This window comes from Propithecus coquereli, unplaced genomic scaffold, assembly GCF_000956105.1.
Source record: "Propithecus coquereli isolate 6110/MARCELLA unplaced genomic scaffold, Pcoq_1.0 Scaffold235, whole genome shotgun sequence".
Taxonomy (NCBI): domain Eukaryota; kingdom Metazoa; phylum Chordata; class Mammalia; order Primates; family Indriidae; genus Propithecus; species Propithecus coquereli.
In genome coordinates this window covers 859,772-882,190 of record NW_012147897.1, presented here as the reverse complement: position 1 = coordinate 882,190, position 22,419 = coordinate 859,772, and the positions used below count along the sequence as shown (strand labels likewise).

The window sequence follows — 22,419 nt, the reverse complement described above, 5'->3', positions numbered from 1 at the left end:
ATCACCAATTTCTGTTTTTATTGCATACATTGTATTACCATCAGTTTTTTTCTAAGACTTAAAGAGGACTTTCATTTTAAAGTAACTTTAACTAGCACTATATGAAACAGTCTATCCCAACTTTCTATTAAATTTTCAACACAGGTAAAGAAAAAAAAAGAAAAAAAAGACAAGAAGTACTAATACTAAAACTGATGGATATCCTAAATCCAAAAATTTTTGAGAGTGATTAACATCCCTGAACTAAGGGATATGGATACAGATTGAGTCAAAATATAGGACAACACTTACTATATATCCATAGTCTACTCTAAGGAATCCAGAGTCTATACCAACATAAAAAAAACCAGACATTTCTTTTTATAGGATGCTTAACTATAAGGTGACCCAGGACTTTTTCACTGTAGCTGACATCACATCTCAATAAAAATAGCCAAAAATAATGGTAAAATGGCCACCATTGGTAGAGAAACATTGAATTTTAACATAAATATTGGCCCAATATATCTTTGCTAGCATAAGAGGAGACAGAGGTAAAATAGTACATTTTGGGAATTTAGGTCGAAAATTTCCTCTCTAATTTCAAAATGGTAAATAACTAGACAGTGTTGGTCACATGGATATTATCTTAGTGAAACTATAGGCTGATAGAAACTGGAAATTGGACCAGAAACTTCACTCCCTAATCATGTTTATTGGGACAGCAACCATGAGCAAGCCATACACATAGTTTATTTAAAAAAAAAAAAGTACTGAAGAGATCTTGTTTTGCACTAGGGAGTATATAAAGAAAAAAAATACTAACATTAAATCTTTAAAATATTGCATTAAAAAGGAAACAAAATCTGGAAAATTCAGAGCATGAGCATGTATGAAGATATGTAATAATGTTTATAAATCAGCTAGTATATTACCTATCATATAATAAAGACTCAGTCATCATCATCACAGATGTAACAACTTCTACAGAACTAAGAGGAAAACATCCTTAAGGTAAAGTAGGCAATAACATCATGTAACATTATGGAAGAACAAAAAACACATTGGAAGGAAAAGCCACAATAGTAAAATATTAAAAAATAGAATTAAAATACATGTTGGACATAATTAAAAGCAGAATTGAGGAACAGTAATTTATATTAGTTTAATTTGGAGAATTCATTTGAAAAACTCTCCTACAACGCATAAGAAAAATAGTGAAACGAAAATAATGAGAAAATTATATTTGGGAAGGGCAAAAAAATGAAAATCTAACATACAGATCATTAGTGTTCCAGGAAAAAGAAACAAAAATAGAATAAAAATGTTCCAAAAGAAAGACTCCAATGTACAGAGGACAAAGGGGCTCATTGTATTCCAGGTAAAATCAGTGAAGACAAAAACAAGTACAAATATTTGACTTACATAAGTTTTTTAAATTACAGGTTTTCAAGCAGAAAATATGTATTTCCTATAAAGAAACTGAAATCAGGCTGTTTTTTTTTAAAAAAATTTTACAAAAATATTTTTGTAAAAAATTCTTACAAAAAATTTTTATTTTATTAAAATAAAAATTTTACAAAATATACCATTCATAGTGCAGAAAAAAATATGTAAAAATAACTACAAATAAATCAAGTAAAACTTATACACTCAAAACTACAAAACGTTGCTGAGAGAAATTTAAAAATACATAAATAAGTGGAGAGATATCATATGTTAATGGATTAGAAGTCTCAATATCAACAAGATGGCTATTCTCCCCTAATGGATCTATACATTCAATGTAGAATCAGCAGGCTTTTTCTTTTTTGTTTGTAGAAATTGACACTCATCATACAATTTATATGAAAATGTGGAAGACAGAGCAAACAAAACCATTTTGAAAAATAATAATTTGGAGTACTTATACTACCATATTTCAAAACTTATTAGTAAGTCATAACAAGTAAGACAAAAGGCACAAAGACGGTCAAGAGTAAGAGTCCACATTTAAACCTTTGCACTATAGTCAATAGATTTTGTACAAAAGTGCCAAGACAAGTAGATGAAGGAAAGGATAGACTTTTCAACAAATGGCGCTAGAACAATTAATATCCATATACAATAAAACAAAAAAGACCAACTTATACTCTTACCAAACACTGTCCTCAAAAATTAACTCAAAATGGATTACAGACTTAAACGGAAATCTAAAAATCTGAAACTTCTAGAAATAAATATATAGGGAAGATTTTGTGACCTTGGGTTGGGCAAAACATTCTTAGATACCATACCAAAGACATGATACATTAAAAAAATGATCGATATCATACTTCAACCCCCCCCAAATTGCAATTCTAAAGTCAGCATTGAGAAAATGAGAATCAGGCCACAGACTGGGAGAAAATATTTGTATAAAAACTTATATCTGGAAAATATAAAGAACTCTTATAACTCAACAATAAAAAAACAAACAATCCAATTAAAAATGAGTAAAGTATTTGAATAGACATTTCACCCAAAAAGATATACAATGATTAATAAGCACAGGAAAGATGATCATTAGAAAAATATAAATTAAAAAAATAAAAATTCAAACTCCAATGAGCTACTACTTACCCACCCACTAGAATAGCTATAAACAAAAAGAAAGATAATACCAAGCATCGATAAACATATATAGAAAGAAATTGGAAACAACATAGGTTGCTGGTAGAAATATAAAATGATACATCCACTTTGAAAAACAGATTGACAATAGAATCGAATAAAATAAAAATTTAAGGATAAACTTACCATATGACCCAGAAATTCTATTCCTAGGAATCTACCAAAGAGAAATGAAAGCATATACACACACAAAACTTGTACATGAATATTTGTAACAGTATTTTTTATAATAGGCTCAAATTGAAACAATCCAAATATCCATCAGCTGGTTAATTAGTGAACAAAATGTAAATTATCCACATGATGAAATGCTGTTTGTCAAAAAAGGAAAAAAGTACTGATACATGCTGCACAATGTATGCACTTCAAATATATTATGCTAAGTGAAAGAAGCCAGAAGCAAAAGATTATATATTACATGATCCATTTTTGTGAAATAACTAGAAAAGAAAATTTTTTTAGACAGAAAGCAGAGCAATGTTCTCTGTCTGGTGGTGGGAGTGAGATGGCAGCAAAGCAGTATGAGGGAACTTATCAGCATGATGGACAAATGTTCTAATCCTGGGTGTGGAAATGATTGCAATTATAAGTTTACTAACAATCTTTGAATTTTATACTTTTTATGACATGTAAGCTATATGTCAACAAAACTGTTAAAAATAAGGCTGGATTTACATTTCTTTCATGATATATCGAGTGTCAGAAACCAATAGATGAATATCTATAGAATTTTTGGCAAAATACAATATCCAGTCCAGTTAGTTTCACTGAGAAAATGAAGGGATATTTAAAAGCTCAGAAAATACACCCACTATATTATCTTTAAATAAAGTACTACAGTCTGGGTCTGCTATCCTTTCTGCATTCTCCATATCCCGGTTGGCTTCCCTGTAGCCAAATCCTAATTTCTATTGGTAACATTCCTAGGTCTGTAATTAGACATGAGTTGGAATCCGTGCCTGAAGATTTTAGGAAAAGAGAACCAGGGGCTTATCCTTATTTAGGCTCTAAGAAGTATAAACAATCAAGATAAAGCGTAAAACACCCTTGTTGTTTTACAAAGAGAAATATGAGGTCCGATTTTCTAGATTATTAGTCATCTCATATTAAAAAAAAAAGATCTGGAGTTAGATCCTGCTGTGCAGAAAAATCAGTTACCATCACACAGTGATTTGTTGAAACAATGACAACCAACAAAATCTCCCTAGAATGACAAAATGATAGTCCTCTTATTGAAAATGCCATGGATTCAATTAATTTAATCTGCTTAATTGATTTATCTATTAATATAGAAGGATTATATTTTTCTGAATTTAGGACACTGCCTGTAGAATAGTTGCAACGCTAAGTACCTACATTGAGGTGAAGCAGTTACTGTACCCTGAGAACATGGTGACCTGAGGCACTGAGATAACCATCCTTAGTTCTGAGGCTTGGAACTGAGATATGAACGAGGTGCTGGGAGGATAGATGAGAGGATGGATATAATCTCAGAGAGAAGAAAAATGAGCATTGAGCCAGGTGCTTTGCTACATATCTCTACATGTGTTACTTTAACAAGTTGAGACTAACATTCCCAGGTTTCAGGTGAGATGATCTAGGTTCAGAAGGAAGAATTTATTGAAGGTTTCCATTGATAGCATAAAGCCAGTGTGTGAATCCAGACCTGTCTGACCCTAAAGATGTGGCCATTTTACTGTGCGACATTGGTGTTCAGAACCAAATTAAAAAGAAATAAATCAGATGCATGTGGGCTTAAGAAACTGAATGGAATAAATGTGCTGCAGTAAGTGTAAAACAATTAAAAATATAAGTTAAGTAATAGTGAGGATGTGCCAGTGACTGTATTTTAGAATTTGGTCGTTACATGTGTTAGGAAATACATACATATAAAAAGTACAATTTTTGATATGATTAGCTAAACAGATGAAAACAAAACATCTATATATTTCAGTGTTTCTGAATAAGCATGAGGCCCACAGACATGAATGAAACAGGAGGGGGAGTGAATTAGTCAAAAGCCTGGGAGGGCTTGAAGATCAAGAACTAGGGTTAAATGTGGGGCGGGGGGGCTTACCTTTCAAGGCGTGGAGAATTAGAAGGTCTACAAATAGAGATGTTGGAGCAATGCCAGAAGTCTAGGTGAATTATTGGTTTTAATTTCGCTTCCAAAAAATTCTTCCTTGTGTTTATCTAAGCTAAATTACTTATTATAGAGCTTAAAAGTTTTCAGGCACAACAAAGTACTGTTTCTGATCAGAGAGCAGCTGTTTTCCTTGGACTTCAGAAAGGAAGGAGAAACTTCTCATGCTCTTGCTTAGAGTGGGGCATATGAAGGTGACACATTTACCTCAATGAATGGAGAATTTGTTTTTTTATAAGGAACCTTAATGGTAGAGTCATTTACCTATCTGGGATAAATGTATCCCCGTGGGATTTCCGTTGCCATTGTGTTACACTGTACTTTTCTTCCCCCGGGCTAATTAGCTGGCATCAGGAAATGTGGATATTTAGAGAAGGAGAAAAGAATCAAATCAAGAAAAATGAACATATTGACACGAGAACTTTGTGTTCACATGGTTTAATTAAAAATGAAATTGAATCGTTACTTTGGAAATGAATAGTGCTTTTAAGATGAGGATCAGTATTTTTTCTTGCTTTTTATTCTGCTGTGTGTTTCTTATAAATAATCTGTTATATAGATTTTTGTGTACAACTAATTGGAGTACAAGATTTGAAAGCATTTGGATTTGAAAGCATTGGATTTGAAAGCATCACCAGGTAATATGCAGTAAATGTCTGTTACAATGAGCAAATGCATTCCTATAATCCAGAAGCAAGCAGGGAAACAGAATGGCCAAGTCCAGGGGCGCCATGGGAGTTGACCTTTCAATGGGGGAAAGATTTGGCAGCTTGGGAACTCAAATGGAAGCAACTAATAGAAAAATAAAAAATACCTGGCTTTTATTCAAGGATTATATCAATTAAATTCTGAGTAGTGATTAACGTTTTCCATGTAATTTCAGGTATATTAACTCATTTAGTTTTAGCTGTTCAGACTAAAGCAAAGTTTATTATTTACCTGACATATACTGATGAATATAGTACTTGACACAAAATCAATGGTTAATAATGTTTACTGAATTATTTCCTTCCCTTGAAGATCTATTTCTTAGTCTAGAAAGAGAATCATATGAACAAACACAGTATAATTCATTTTGCCAACTCTATTTTGGCCAATGGTTAAGTTTATTTTCTAATAAAGTTGGTTAAATGTAGGAGTCATAAAAATAATTTTAACCTACATTGAATATTTTATTTCAACCTAAAACTTATGTATGTATTTTATTCACAATCTTTTCATGTAGAATTAGGGCCTTTAAATATAGTTTTGCAAAGTGGAATTTCACATTATCTTTCTTGCATGAACTTCATATCTTTAATGCATCATATACAACTTCTGATATAATAATTATGCTAGTGGAGGGGGGAAAAAACACTGACAGCCTACAGTCCATTTATTGGGGCCAGTGAGGACCTGCTAATTGGAAGATGAGCTAAAAGCAGTCAATTGGCAGCAAGCATTAGTTAGTATATTTTTCAGAGGGAATGAGACTTCTGGTTAATCCAGCAAGTTTGCTTAGTAGAACTTACATAGAAATCTTTATATTTATAACTTTGTTATATCCTTTTAGAATAATGGAAAACAGAGAAAAAGGAAACTCACTTAGGATGCCAGATACATAGTCCAAGTATTTTCATTGTTGAGAGAGACAGCAGAGTTCCGAGAACCATGTGTTACACAAGCAGAAAACCAAAAACCTTTGCTCTGTTAAAAACAGTGGCTCAAAGAGAAGATATCATCGCTAAGGGCATTGATTTCCTTACCAGCAAAATAGAGTGGTGACATGGATAATCTCTAAAAATTTTGAAGAATATTACACAGGCTTAGGATTTAGTGTCTTCCTGACTGGTAAAGTTTGTTTACAATTTGGAGAGTGAGAGAAACCATTGAAGGTTATTTTATGCAATGTAGTAATTCCATTAATTACATATAATCTGACACTTTTATCTACAGATTATTATACATTAATCTACAGTTTAATCTGACATTTGTGTCAAGGATAAATTAGAATAAGGAGAAATCGAAGGTAAGGCCACCTGTTAGACTGTGAGGACACAGAATGGTGAAGCAGGAAGTGAGAAAGTACATGAAGTACAGCATCAAAAAAGCTACGTTTATGTTAGATGGTACCAGTTTGAGTGGTGAAAATAGAAAAGGACCGAAGGTGACATTGATAAATCAGCTTTGTTTGGTTGAAAAAAGTGTGGCATCATAATGAGGGGATCAAAATGTTCAGCTTTGTTCTAATAGAAATTTAAACCCAAAGATATGTTACCAGGGATATGCGGAGTGCTTGGTCAAGTTTCTTCAAGAAAGAAAATGGCTTAAATTACCTTACATCCTTCATTATCAGGAATAGTTTCACTCGTCAACAGAAGAATCAGATTATTTTTAAAAGAAACAATTCAATTTGGTTTTGGACTTGCTGAATTTGAGGTACTGAAGAGCATATTGGTTATTTTGGTAGGAAGACATGACTACAAATGCTTCATGTGAACGTATGTCCTTCAACAGCAGGCTTTATGTCTTTTCACTTGTAGTAGGTGTTAACAAATATTCACAGAGTGAATAAAGAACACATAAATGCATAAAATTTTGGAAATTAGTTTTGAATAATATGTTTCTTTTCTATGTCACAAAACACAGAGCAATGAGTACAGAAACACAGATTTAAGTTATTATAGACTTTTATGTATTTTGCATATTATGTTTAATTCTCCTAAATTGTCCCAAAGAATTATTACATTTCTTAAAGTTTAATTGTGTATGGCACTATTTATTATTAGTAGCAAGATATTTAGTATTAAATTGGATTCCTAAAATTATCAGGATAAGTAATTTTTAATATAATAAACAGAATTTCATGAAGAATCTAAATTATACATAAGGGATATTTTATTGTGCCTATACCTAACAAAATAAAATTATAATCTTGATTACTTTTTAATCTTTGCTTCAAAATATCTGGGTCTGTCTCCACTGGCCTGCAGGAAAAATATGACATGTTAATATATGTGTTTACTCTGTAATTTTATGTAACTGTTCTGTTGTTCATCTAATCAGTGATTGTGTAATATTTGGTACTTTTGCCTTAAGTGGTGTGACTAAAAGGGAAACGTTAAAGTTGACAATATTCTTCTGTTTAGTCAATTTAATCCCTAGGATAATGACTATTGCCTCAAATCATGTGTCGTTAAACAAATGTTCGTAATGCACCTTGTTAGGAAAGGAGAAGTGTAAGAGTGTTAGGTATTAGGTAGTTCTTTGGAAAAAATATTTCCCCTTTGCTGATAACAGTCCCAAACTTAGAGGCCCAGCATACTGGACCTATACACAGGCACAATGTACTGGACCTATACACATGAACCTGATTGATTAATATTAGACACCTAGATGCCTGATCTAAGCAAGGCCAAATAGATGCTCTCTCATGATAATTATTTAAAATTTTATTTAAAAATAATTTTTGAGTTATAGAAAACAGAAGAAAGAATACTAAAATTCTTGCATGTCATTTATGCAGCTACCCCATTTCCTGAATATTTGAAACTTCAAGGGAGACACATGAACACAGTTGAACTTCTGTTGAGCAGCCCATAGCTGCTCTGGCTTCTCTTTGTCTCCGGGTTTGGGTGTTTGTCTCCTCCTTGTATCACCTGACCTATTTTCCTCTTAATTCAGTAAGTATGGTAGTTATTAAAATGTTCCCTTCACATTTCAGATTATGGACATGGACAGTCTTAGTCCATCAGTGCATTCCATGTCAGCCACATTGCCCAGGAGCTGCTTCCAGGCGATGACGGGGTGTGGCAGGGGAACCAAGGCAGGCCCATTCCTGGAAGGCCTAGGACTCCTCTGACAGGTGACTTTGACTTGAGGATACTCAACGGCCTAGACTAACTCTGTTCAGTACTGCACTAGAGTCTAAGATGCTTCTTTCTACCAGAACTTTGTATCTTCCTTCTCTGTTTAAATCAAAGTCAATCTTACAATAAACCTGACAGTTCTTCCAGCCTCCTGCTCCTCCATTCTTGCCTTCTTTTTGTAGTAAATGTTACCTATCCCCTTGTTGGCTGCTTGTCTATTTTGGCTCAGGGAAGTCATGCTCTACTAACCATCTCCACAGCTACTTGCTTGTTAAAGCCTCTTGTTTGGCCTTTGGCTCTTGTTGGTTCTTATGATAATTGCAGCCCTGGCTTTTGGTGGTTAACCACAGCTACATGGCCTCTATTATGTCAAGGCTTCCTCATATGCATGGATATTAATGATGCTTGGTTTGGTGACTGCATCACTACTATCCTTAGCACAAAAGAGCTACCACTCAACTTCTTAGTGGTGCTGGTATCATCTTCACAGCTCACTTCTAGTGGCCCCTGAATGGTGCATCCTCTGTGCCACTTTACAAAAAATGGATGGTGAGCCTTCCAGCTTTACACATTCCATCCATCCCAGAGTGCACACTTTTTTTTTTTTTTTTTTTTTTTTGAAACAGAGTGTCACTGTGTTGTTGCCTGGGCTAGAGTGCCGTGGTGTCAACCTAGCTCACAGCAACCTCAAACTCCTGGGCTCAAGCGATCCTCCTGCCTCAGCCTCCTGGGTAGCTGGGCCTACAGGCACGCACCACCATGCCCAGCTAATTTTTTTTTATTTATTTATTTATTTATTTTTTATTTCAGCAAATTATGGGTGTACATACGTTTAGGTTACATGTGTTGCCCTTGGTTCCCCCCCCACCGAAGTCCGTGCTTCAAATATGTCCATCCTTCGGGTAGTGTGCATTGCACTCCTTGTGTATACAAACCTGTGTGGGCTGAATACTCAAATGCTTGTAGAGTTCTATGACTCTGACAACTAGATGGTAATAGTCTTAACAGGGGTGGTGAATCTTTTCATGTCCAATTCATGACATGTATCTTGAAAGTTGTTGAAGATCTCTATTCTCCGCGTTCTGTTTGCAAGAGTGCCCAAAGGGAATAACTCTTCATGGCCCAAATGAGGTATAAAATCTGTGCCGAGTCAGTAGTATCAGTTGATTCATCTAAAGTGATTGAATAATATATATTTTCCTTTTGAAGTATTGCATGAAGTTGTTCTGTTAAATTGAAGGCTAATTCATGTGGCCAATCCATTATGATTCTCCTTGAAAGAGTCAGTTGTTTGTACTTGGAAACGTTTTTGGGGTCTAAACATCCTACAATTTTGACAATGCAGCCTTTCACAATTTCTACATCACTGAATGGCTTCCCTTTTTTCTCAAGTATATAAACTACTTTATAAGTTGCTTCAGTGGCATTATTTCCAGGTCTTGTTGCTTCTTGAAAGAATTGTCTTTGCTTTTGCTTTTCATCTTTTAATTTCTGCAATACAACGTTTTCATGCCTCTCCCTCTATCGGGGGTTCGTGACATCCCCAATAAAGACAGGGTCCCCTGGCAGACTGTGTTGCAAGAGATTAATGAAACAAAGACACGGAAACAGAAATAGTATTTAAGACAGCGGGGAAGTCAGGGGACCACCAACACTCTGGTGCTAAGATGGTGGCAACTGAAACCCAGCATTTGCTTTTGAATCTCTTTGCCATGTTGCAAAATACGATGATCTCATGTGAAAAAATCACGGGATACAATGATCAAAGATTTTGGGGCTCCCCCCAAAATCACAAGGTGTACTAGCTAATTTCCTTTTCCTTTCTAGAAGTGAAAAACACATAATTCTTCAGTAGGTACAATCCCTTTGATCAAGGTAAACTAACTAATTTTATCCCAAGCTCAAGCTATGTACGTGGATATCAATCTCTAACTTCAGTAGCTGTGACCCATTTGATCAAGGAACAAAGTAACTACATGATTTCCACTGGAAGATTGGTTTTATTTTAACTGAGGCATTGTTGAGAGAAAGGGAGAGAAGGAATTTGGCCCACTGTTCAAACAATGGAAGCCCTGAGACCCTTCTCCCAGGCTGACATATGGCAATCTACCTCTACAGCCATGAGAAGTTTTCATGTCAGGCCACCCGCGGCTATTCATGCATGAGACCACTTAGGCTCTGAGATTGGAGCATGCTTTGCTGTACTCCCAGATTGCTGATATATGTCCCCCAACTAGGCGGTTAACATCTGCCCTTATTTCAGGCTTCTGCTCAGGCAATTCCTTCACCTCCTATCCTCTCACAGCCTCAGACAAAGCATCATTAAGTCCCAGTGGTCTTAATCCCATCATCCCTCTAATTTAAAATATTTGTGGTCCTTATGAATGTTAAAATGGAGGATGAGCAGTGAGTTTCTTTAATGTCGATGTTGCAGTATCACAAAGCAAGAATATCATCTTAACTTTAGCAAAACAAGGTAATATTGCAATTCCCAATCCTCATGAAAAAAATCTGTTTTCTTCCTTCAGCGTGTTATTGGCCTTCTTTGACATGATGGGCTGTTAAGCAGGCAGAATTAAAAAATGCTGTGGAGCTTTGCAACTATTCACAAATTCCACTTCAAACAGAAACACAGTGCACCATTGTAAAAACTGATAACAGATCAGCACACTCAACCCCCATAAAATCTCGCCAACCAGCCTCCTGTGGTAGTGGTGACAGTCAGGTGGGGGAAGTTAGAACTAAATCATGGATGTAGCAGCCATCAATTTTAGCCCTTGTGGGTTACTAGGCTAATTGTGCTGGTCATTCTGGGAGGATTATTTCATTGAAACTTATTTTATTCTTTGGTATTTTAAATACGTTAATTTTAAAAATAAAATAAAAATATAAAAGGCGAACAAAAATGTATTAGTAAAAATAAAAGGATTTGTTCTGTAAAATTTGGATTCAGTCAAAAGGCCACATTTAAGGACCTAGAAGGCCACATATGGCCTTAAGGACACAGATTCCCCACCCCTGGTCTTAAATAAGTTCATTTTTTCTGGATACATTTTTTCCTGCTGCTGCAATTAAGCATGATTTCATTAACTCACCATTGGTAAATGGTGTTCCTTGCTTGGTATAACAAACGAGTTGCTTGGAAATTTTAGTTGCAGCCTTAATTTCACTCTCTCCTTACCTTCTTCCTTCCCCGGTTCTTTCCTTTTTTTTTTCCCTCCTTGTCTCCCTCATTTCCTCTCTCCCTTTCTCCTTCCCTCCGCCTGTTTTTCTTTTTTTTTTATCTTTCATTTTTGCAGAAGCCTTGCTTGATGAGGTACTACAATTTAAATTTTCCATATTTTTTGGCTGATGCTTTCTTGTCAGTTCAGAGTATTGTGATGAGTACTTATTGTGATAATGTTGATGTGTATGTATTACATTCTTGTCCTACAGCTATAGTGGCACTGCGCAATGAGCACTGCTTGAGTAAAAATAATCCATATTTCTCTGTGCCTGAAAAGTGAGAGACAAAGTTCACTTTTCTTTTTTTGACATGATAAGTATGCACTGGCAATAAAAAACAAAAACGTCATGTTACTCACATATGTGCCACTCAAAATTCTGTTCAATTATAATTGTGTTACTATAATTTGTAGTGTTCTGAGCAGTAGAGCAATGCAGAGCTAGCCTGATGGATGATGAGAAACAAGTAGCCCATTTGCTTCCATTGGCAAAGGTGATAGCCTGCCCAGTGCCCCTCTGTAAGTAGTGCCTCACAACCAACTGCTGCTGAGGGGACTGATGCTTCCTTCACTAACCCTTGGTTATTGAATCTTTCTTACAGACTGTGGCCAGCTAGCATCCTGAAGCATTAGTACATGGTACAATCAAAATGAGGCACAAATGAATCTGGGTAGTTATAGAGGTGGGTTGTGGCAGATGGTGTAGGTTCTCCACCATATATTGTGTTAGCACCTACAGCAGTTGGAACATAGATTCTTCCTTTATGTTTATAGCTTACAATCTTTAATGTCTACTCTTCACTTCACTGCCTGAGGACTTTTTCTCTGGTTTTAGAGGAGTGTATCATCGCTGTGTACAACCTGGTAGTTTAAGGGAGTTAATATCTCCAGAGTTCAATCTTCCATCACTGAACACAGACAGGAGTGAGAAGACTATGTGTTTGATTCACTGTCCTCTAATGGGAAAATTCTGAGGTCTGTTTTTTTTTTGAGTTACTCAAGTGATTTTACTAGGACTGAATTCCAGATGTTCACAGTGGTTACCTTCTCATTAATATATGTTTTATTTGCTTTTTCCCCTTTTCAATCTCCCTTTTTTCATCCTTACTTTCAAAATAAACTATCTTTACCAAAGTCTTGAGTATCTGTTTTTGGTGGAAAATTTAATGCAGAAGAGTCAGTCAAAGAGAATTTTAGTGTTTCCATAATGTCATATTTAGCAATAATAATATATGAATATATTTCTTACATAATTAAAATTTAATTTTTGTTTTCTACATCATTGGTTTACATCACTCTTTTTTATTTTATTGATATATGATATTTTACATATAAATGGGGTACATGCAAGTATTTTTTACATGCATAGAATACGTAATGATCAAGTCAGGGTATTTGAAATATCCATCACCTTAAGTGTTTATCATTTCTATGTGTTGGTAACATTTCAAGTCCTCTTTTCTAGCTACCTTGAAATATACAATGTATTGTTGTTAACTATAGTCACCCTAGTCTTCTATCCAAAATTAGAACTTATTTCTTCTACCTATGTTTGTACCCATTAACCAACCTCTCTTCATTTTCCCTTCCCACCTTCACACCCTTCACTGCCTCTAGTATCTATCATTCTATTCTCTATTAAAATTTAATTTAATAAATGGTCACTCTGATGGACATGAAGATTATAGAATGGGATAAGGCAGAGAGGGTGACCACATAGAAAACTCCTGCCATACTTAATTAAGGAATTTTTGTATCATAGATTTAGGTACTGAAAGGGGTTTGGAAAGAAGGAAGAACATTCACACTATGTTTGGGATGAATGACAAGGCCAAGCCATCCATCTAAAACAGTTCATGAACAACATCTGGGAAAGGGTTTAATTTATTCGTGGCTTTTGACTATGATGTATGTAAATAGATAAGTCTAAAGGAATACAACATTAAGGTGTTCAGTTGCCTTATACTTAATAATTTATAAAAGTCGGAATTATTATTATTTTTGTTATATAAGGAGAAACATTTGGGTTAGCATGAAATTTTAAAAAATTATATTAGGTGTCCAATCGATAGAATTGGATGGATTATCTTAGCAATCATTCATATATAAAAGGTGAAAATCTGTTATGTTGAGGAAAATTAAAAAACATTCATGGAGTATTTCCTATGTGAAAGTCACTGTGCTAGGAATTCTAAGAGTTCAACGAATATAAAACTTTTCTTTTTTATCCTCAGGAAATTTACAGTCTTGTGGGAGACATGATAATCAAATGCACCTTAAGAAGATGCAGTTAAAACATTGTTAAAATGTTATGAAAAGAAAGGATAAAAATCTAAGTACTGGTCATGAAAAAATATAACATGGATAATATTTTAGATGGGCTTTGAAAGGTAGATGGAATTTGAAGATGTTGAGGGGACAATTGTGGAGATACCAAGAGAAGTGAACAAGCACAAATAAAGGTACAGAGGAAGGAGAGAGTTGAGTTTGTCTGAAAAAAGAGTCAACACCTCATTTTGTAAAGAGACAGAGTTGGTCAATGGAAAAAAATGGGACTTAAAGTAAAAAAAGAAATAGCTAAGTCCAGGTGGTGAAAGTTCTTAAGAATTGGAATGACAATATGCTACTTCAATTTTATGAGCACATAAATCTAGAATGTGTTTTTATTTTAAAGCAAAATAGTGTGGTAAAATAGGACATTTAGGATATTAACATAGAAAACCATGACAGTGTAGAGCAGGAAAATCCTACAAGTGTGAGCTGGGATAATTGCTTATAGCTATTTAATAGGGTATTTAACAGGAGTGAATATCTGAATTAAAAATGTAGCAGAAATGGAGCAAATGTCATGGAAAGATAAGTACATTAACTAAAAGTTTGACTGGGGAACATCTAGGTAGACCCAACCCTAGAAAGATGTGTATTTGTAACTCCAACATGTGAATGTTTAAAAAAAAGACTTTAGAAGAACTTTCCAAGAATAGTAAATGTTAAATCCGAGTTCCCTTGGAACATAGGAGTTTGAGCACAGCTTTCTGAATCTGCTTGGTTTTCACGCTGTAGATAATGGGATTCATCACAGGTGGCAGGAGAAGGTACATATTAGCAATGAGGGTGGGCACAAAGGCGGGGGCATGTTTTCCAAATCTGTGGACAAAGGACAGGCTGATCAAAGGGATGTAGAATACGGCCACAGCTGTGATATGAGAGATGCAAGTGCTGAAGGCCTTTTTCCTCTCCTCCGGGGACGCAATGCTGAGAACTGAGCAGATGATCAGGACGTAGGAGAGCAGAATGAAGATGGAGTCCACTCCAGCGGTGGAGATGATTGTAGTTAGTCCAAATGCACTATTGATCGTTGTGTCTGAGCATGAGAGCTTCATCACATCAGGGTGGAAGCAGTAGGAGTGGCGGAGCACATGGCTGCGGCAGAAGGACAGTCGCTTAAGAAGCACGACTGGTGGTGTTATTATTAGTGTTCCCCTGGTGATGACTGCTGCACCAATTTGTGTTATTTTTGGGTGAGTTAGGATGGTGGCATATCTCAGGGGTTTAGAAATGGCCACGAAACGATCAAAGGCCATAGCCAGGAGCACTGAGGATTCCATGACAGTGAAGAGGTGAATGAAGAACATCTGCGATAAACAAGCATTGAGGCCGATCTCCCGGGCATTGAGCCAGAAGATTCCCAGCACTGTCACCAGAGTAGAGGTGCACAAGCCAATGTCAGTGGTGGACAACATGGAGAGGAAATAGTACATGGGCTCGTGAGGGCTTGGCTCAGTGAGGACTACAGATAGGATCAAGGTATTCCCAGAAAGGGCCGTTAAATAGAGGCAGCAGAAGGGGATGGAGATCCAGGCATGGGCCCATTCAAGTCCAGGGACCCCCGTCAGGAGGAAAGTAGTGGAAGTGGAGTTATGGAAGGTTGGCATATGGAAGGTGTGGTCTGTGGGAGCAGAATTCTCTTGTAATATCTTCATGTCCTGAGATAAAATTTTATTTAGTATCTATTTTTATTTTTAATATAAAATTTGGCATTTATTATTTATAATTTTACATTCTTAGCCACCTTTTTTAAATTTCAGGATATTATGGGGGTACAAACATTTTGGTTACATATTATGACTTTGCCAAACCCAAACCATGATTTGAAGCATGGCCCTCCCCCCTACAATGCCACCTTTTTGAGTGCATGTGATTTACTCTTTAACTATATTATTAGATCTTTTTAGCATTTCCACATGAGGAAATGGCTTATTTTGTGTTAATCTTTGCTTAATATAGTGCCTTACTTAGTAGATATTTATTGTTGGTCAGTTGTTTATTTTTCTTGTTCTTTTGGTCACTAATTATTAGGAATTGACTAATTTTTTAATAAGATTTGAGGACTTATTTTGTACAGTTAATAAGTGAAAGTTATATTACCTTTATTTATCAAGAAGACTTCATGTTTACTTCAGAGAGATCATGAAACTATGAATCCACCTGAGAAAATGCCAGCTCACTCTCAGTGATTACATGTGCTTACTTGAAGAAAAGTCTTCCCATTCCAATGAATCTAGATATTAATGCCTTCTTAACCATAAAATCTGGTTTAGTATTATTAAATCTGCCACTATTGTTAAAATCAAGGGAAAAATAGCTGTCCTATCTATTCTTAACACTAATTGCTACCTTTAGGAAAAATTACATGTTATATGAATTGATTACATGATATGTGAGAGGCTTTGTTCTCAATGCTTATTCTCATAACAAGGTGACGAGAGAGATACTATTACTGAAGAACGACAAACTGAAGTTATCATAGAGGTATATAACTGTAGTTTAGAAGTTTGAACACATTGCTCCTGGTTACAAAGCCTGAAAGTGATGTAGTTTGGGTTTAAATCTGATACAATATGACTCCTCCTGAGGTTGTGCTATCACATACTATGGTATATACTTTATCTTTAAAAGAAAACACGTAGCTGGGCGTAGTGGCTCATGCCTGCAATCCCAGCTATTTGGGAGGCTGAGGAGGGAGGATCACTTGAAGCCAGGAGTTTGATACCAGCCTGGTCAATATAGTGAGATGCAGTCTCCAGAAAAAAAAAGAAGAAGAAGAAAGAAAGAAAACACATAAATTAAAAATATATGGAATTTAGAGGCTAATAACATACTTGGAAATATATCTGAAGCATAGAAATCTTTGATATAGATAATGCATTTGGTACATTGTAAAGACAGTAATGAAAACATGATAATAGAAAAAATGGACAAATATCATGAATGGACAATTCCTGTTAAAAAATTAATAGTGGTAAATTATTGTAAGTCAAAAGCTTCAATATCACTAGGAATATGAAAGTCATTTAAAATACTATCTATAATTTATTAAAGATTACAAAGTATCATTAGGGTAAAAACTGATACTCTTTTATTGTTGGTTGATATATAATACAAAGAGGTAGACATGTCATCTGACAATATAATTTTAAATCTTTAGAACTAAATTTCACTTCATTTCTCATAATTTATTAATAATAACAGCTATCAGTAATGAAATGTTTATTGTACATCACATACACTGTTCATTCATTTAGTTTTTCAACAAATATTGAGTGTCTATTATAGCCATTTATTTAATCCTCAAAGTAAACTTATTATAATTACATTGTTCTGGATAATGTTTAGAGATAATGTAATATAGTATTGACTAGAAATGTGCTAAATTTATTAAATTTAGAAAAACGGCTTGTTGGCCTACTCCTTACATGTATTACAAGGACCAAGACAAGTTGCTAGACCTTATTGTTAATGATACATAATGAACTGATGATACATAAATAACAAACAGATTTTATACTCACAAATTCTTTTGATATGCTCTAATACATCTTAATATCTTATGCTATGCTATAATCCAGAGACACACTTAATAATCTGTAAAAATTATAACACCAGATTCCATTTCATGGTAAAAAAGATAAGAGAAATAGTAAAGAGACTACTAGAAAAGATGAAGGAAATTAACAATTCAGGGCACATTAAAAAATTGTTTTCATAGGATCTGAGTTGAATCCAGATTTTGAGGAAAATCAGCCACAATTAGATGGTGATTTAGTCAAAGCAGTATAAACAGAACTTTCTGAGAATCATAATGCCCTGTTTTCATTATTTAAAAAGGTAGTATTAAACTGTCAACATATTGCATACAATTTAATATGCTTTTATTTGTACAGATGAGTTTATGTTAGGCCTTTATTTCATTGTATGAATTTTAGAAGTAGTGCTATAGAGTGTTAAAATTGTTTTGGGCACAGTGATTTTATCACTGTGTTAACTGAATGTGGTTTTCGAAGGCTGGATGGAAATATGGACTAGGTTAGTGTTGTTTCAAGTGTGGTCGATGGACTAGTGCCCTTCTGTCAACCGTTTGTTACCAGTCTACCAGGATATAAGAACAGGGATTTAGAGCAAGAATTTCTAAAATTTTGCAGGAATCTGACATTGTCAGGGTATCTATAAATGTAATTAGTGGAATTTTATGGATGAAAATATGATAAATAAGGCTGGAAGCTGTTATACTTTTGAGGTGAGTCACATATGGCACAAGCTATGTGCTTGTATCCATTTCATGGCAAATTGGAAATACAAATATTAAAAGTCTGGCTCTTCATCCCATATAGTTTAAGGATAGTTGAATGAGATTATATATTGGAGTATAAGTAAGGGTATAGATCTATCTGTCTAGGAAAGAAGGAATGGAAACTAATATTAAGGTTCTATGCTATGTGTTCTATACTATTGTTGTTACCAGAAGCTGAGGCAGTTGGAGGATAGGGGTTTGGAGAGATATTGGTCAAAGCATACAAAATTATAATTAGATAGAAGGAATAAATTTGAGAGATCTATTGTACAGCTTGGTGAATATAGTTAATGATGATATATCATACTCTTGAAAATGAGTATGGATGTGTTCTCACCACAAAAATGATGACCATATGAGTTAATAAATACTTTAATTGGATAAATTTAACCATTCCATAACATATATATACTTCAAAACATGTTTTACATGACGGATACATACAATTTTATCTGTCAATTTTTTAAAAATTACAGATAAAATTGTATGTATTGAAATTTGTATGTAAAATTTGAAACAATGATGTGCATAAGATAGTAACCACAGTTACTATCATGCATTGCTGAAATAAAACATCCACACAAAAATGTCTTGGAAACAATGAAGTTTGGGAATTCAATATAAGGATCAGGCCTGGTGATTGAAAATAATTGAAAGTGAGTATAATCAAGAGCTCAGATAACTTGGAGGCCAGAAGACAGAAGTGAGCAGGAAGATTCTTACCTTTCCAGATGTGGAGAACTAGTGGGGATACTAATGTGATGTTGAAGAAGTGCCAGAGATTTGGAGGGGAATTGGTGGCCTTACTTCACTTTCGAGAAATTTTTTTCTTGCATCCCTCTATGCTAAAAAGATAAAAACCTTTAGAATACTTTATTATAAACAAAACCGAGTGCCATTCTGAGAGCAACTCCTTGATTTAGCCTTTATACTAGCAGGAACATTTTTCCCTAGTGGACAGGTTTAGACCTGTAAGGATAACTCTCTTGTATTTATGAATAATTTATGGATATTTGTATTTATGGATAATTTTAATAAGGAACCCTGACAGAGTAGTTATTTAATCATGTGGGATACAAGTTCCTTGGGGAGCCATTCTTCTATGTTCAACACAGGTAGGTCAGCTGTTCTCTGGCAATGTTTAAAAAAGTAAAAATAAAATAAAAAAAAACTATTTTTGCTGCAAAAATTCTGTTTATGTGTCTGCTTGCATATGCACGCACATGCATAAGTGTTCAAAATTGCATTACTCCTTGCAGCATGCGTGTTCAGTACGAGGATCAAGTATTTTACTTGGCTCTTCTTCTGTCATATAATTTTTGTAAATATTTTACTAAACGGACTTTCATGTTTAACTATGTAGAGTATCAGATATTTCCATATTATCCTGGAACATAGGAGGTATAGAATTACTTTTTGTTAAATGGATTCCTACAAATCAGAGACAAGTAGTAAAGTAGAACTACAAGGGCAAGGAGGCTCCATGGACATGGTTGTTTCAACACAAGAAGGAAGTTTTCGCAGTGCATACAATAAAATGAAAACTATTTCCAGAAAAATGTTTTGGTTATTTTTATAGCATGAAAACAATATTTACACTGCATTTGATATTTATATTGTTTTTAATGTATAATTTTTACATTTAATCCTCAAAGTAACCTTATTATAATTACATTGTTCTGGATATTTATAGTTGTTTTCTGTTAGGTTTTCTTATTTAGTATTAGTTGTAAAATAATAAAAGCATTTATTTTATATCAGTTTCATTGAGAGATAATTTACCTAGAATAAAATGCATCAACTTTATGTGTATATTTTGATGAGTTTTGACAAATTTACACACCTGTGTAAAAGTGATGACAATTGGAACATGGAACATTTCCATCATCTCCAAAACTCTAGTATTCTCCATGTCACAAAGTCCTCACTTACCCTGGCTCTGAGCGAATGTTAGTCTGTTTCACTTTATGTCACTCCGTGTTAGATTTATCCTTTCTAGAATTTCATATACATGGAATTAAATAGAACATACTCTTGTTACTGTCTTCTCTCGCTCAGCATGGTGTTTTCTAGCTTTTCCCATGTTGTCTGTGTCAATAGTCCACTCCTGTTTTCCTATTCATCTGTTGATGAAAATTTTGTGTTGTTATAAAGGTTTATAAACGTACAGGTCTTTGTGAGAACATACTTTCTTGAGTAGGTAAGAGGAGGAATACCTGTGTATTTGTGGTTCTCCAGAGGAAAAAAAAAACAATAATGTGTGTGTGTGTGTGTGTGTGTGTGTGTGTGAGAGAGAGATGGAGAGAGAGAGAGGTGGGTGGCCAAGAAGAGAGGTTAATTTTAAGGAACTGGCTCATTTGACTGTGGTGGCAGGCTGGAGATCCAGGGAAGAGTTGACGTTGCATCTTAAATCCAAAGGCAATCTGGAGATAGAATTCCTTCTTCTTCAGGGGGCCTCAGTCTTTATTTTTGTAAGGCCTTCAACTGATTGAATGAGGCCTACCCACATTATAGGCTTAATATTCTCTACCCAATGTCTACTGATTTACATGTTAATATCATCTAAACAGTCATTTTGCCAAACATTCATACTGGTGTTTAACCAATATCTGGGCACTACAGTATAGCCAAATTGACATAAAATGAACCATCACAAGCTGCATCACATTTTCCACTAAATTAATATGTCAATCACAGGAATAATTAATAGTTAATTGAAACTCCCTGTATTATAGTTACAATATTTATGTCATCCCAAGAAGTCTGCAGAAAGTCTTGATTCTGTCTATACCGTTGGCCACCAAGCAAGCAGAGCAGGGTGGATAAGGGTAGAAAGTGCATGACTGTCTTGTATAATCCTATTGCCTTTCTCCTGTACTTCCATTAGTTTGATCCACAATTCAGCTTCAACTAAATAAATAACCATTTCTTTGTTTAATTTCATATTGTGGGGGTACAAACACTTTGGTTACGTATATTGCCTTTGCACCACCAGTGTCAGAGGTACAAGTGTGCCCATCCCACGTCAAGTTCCCATCCCTTTATCCCCCTCCCACTTACCCAGCACTCAATAAATGTTACTTCCATATGTGCACGTAAGTATTGATTAATTAGTGCCAATTTAATGGTGAGTACATGTGGTGCTTGTTTTTACAACCATTTCTTTTCTGTGTTTTTTAATAGTTTCAACATTTATATCTAGGAATTACACTTTGATCCATTCAAGATTAGAATCTCAACTTTATCCTTTGCTGTCCCTTGTTTCTCCAGTATCTCCAAAACTATTTTTGACAATGTATACCCATATGTGTGCTAAGTCTTCTGGATGTGACATTAAAGAAGGGCTCCAGCAGAGAGGATAAAATGCACATTGAACAAATACCCAACTCAAGACAAATGTGTTTATTAGCTAGTAGAAAATAAACTGCAGATGTTATGGGTTTTGAAATTATAGCGGATAGGTCAATCAGACCTACATATTGGAATTGATATTGGACAAAAATGTTTTTTAAAAGATGTGGAACCATGATTTTAATATAAATTAAAACCAAAAGAACAAGGAATGTGGTATTTTAAAGTGAGAAGTAGCATGATTCAAATTGAAGTTGACTTGATGCGTTTGAAGAATGGCGAGGAAGCAAGCCTAGGTGGAAACCTGGTTAATGAAGTAGATAAGGAAGCATTTTATTTCAAGGCTAGAGATATCAATAGGATACATCCTTCCAAAAGAAAAATCTTGATTTACTTTCCCCCATTAATTTTTGGAATGCCAGTGTACTAGATGGATCAGTTGAAGAGAGAAACAGGAAGGAAGCACAGTTAGGGGCTGGTGTGCTAGTTTATGGAGAAGTGGATATATATAAATTGTGGTATTAGGACTCAGAAAAACAGTGACAAAGGATCACAGGTTTGTGCACTGGCTTTTCTACTTGCTGTCAATGG

At 34.7% G+C, this 22,419-nt stretch overlaps 1 protein-coding gene across 1 annotated transcript; it reads right to left on the bottom strand.

Moving 5' to 3' along the window:
- Nucleotides 1–14,836: 14,836 nt before the first annotated feature.
- On the bottom strand, nt 14,837–15,781 carry LOC105811371 (olfactory receptor 51F2-like). Its single transcript, XM_012645555.1, has one exon. The coding sequence runs from the start codon at nt 15,779–15,781 to the stop codon at nt 14,837–14,839; it is 945 nt and encodes a 314-aa protein (XP_012501009.1).
- Nucleotides 15,782–22,419: the final 6,638 nt, after the last annotated feature.

Excerpts from the sequence above, each read along its gene's own strand:
- LOC105811371 (XM_012645555.1), bottom strand. The coding sequence starts at position 15,781 with ATGCCAACCTTCCATAACTCCACTTCCACTACTTTCCTCCTGACGGGG.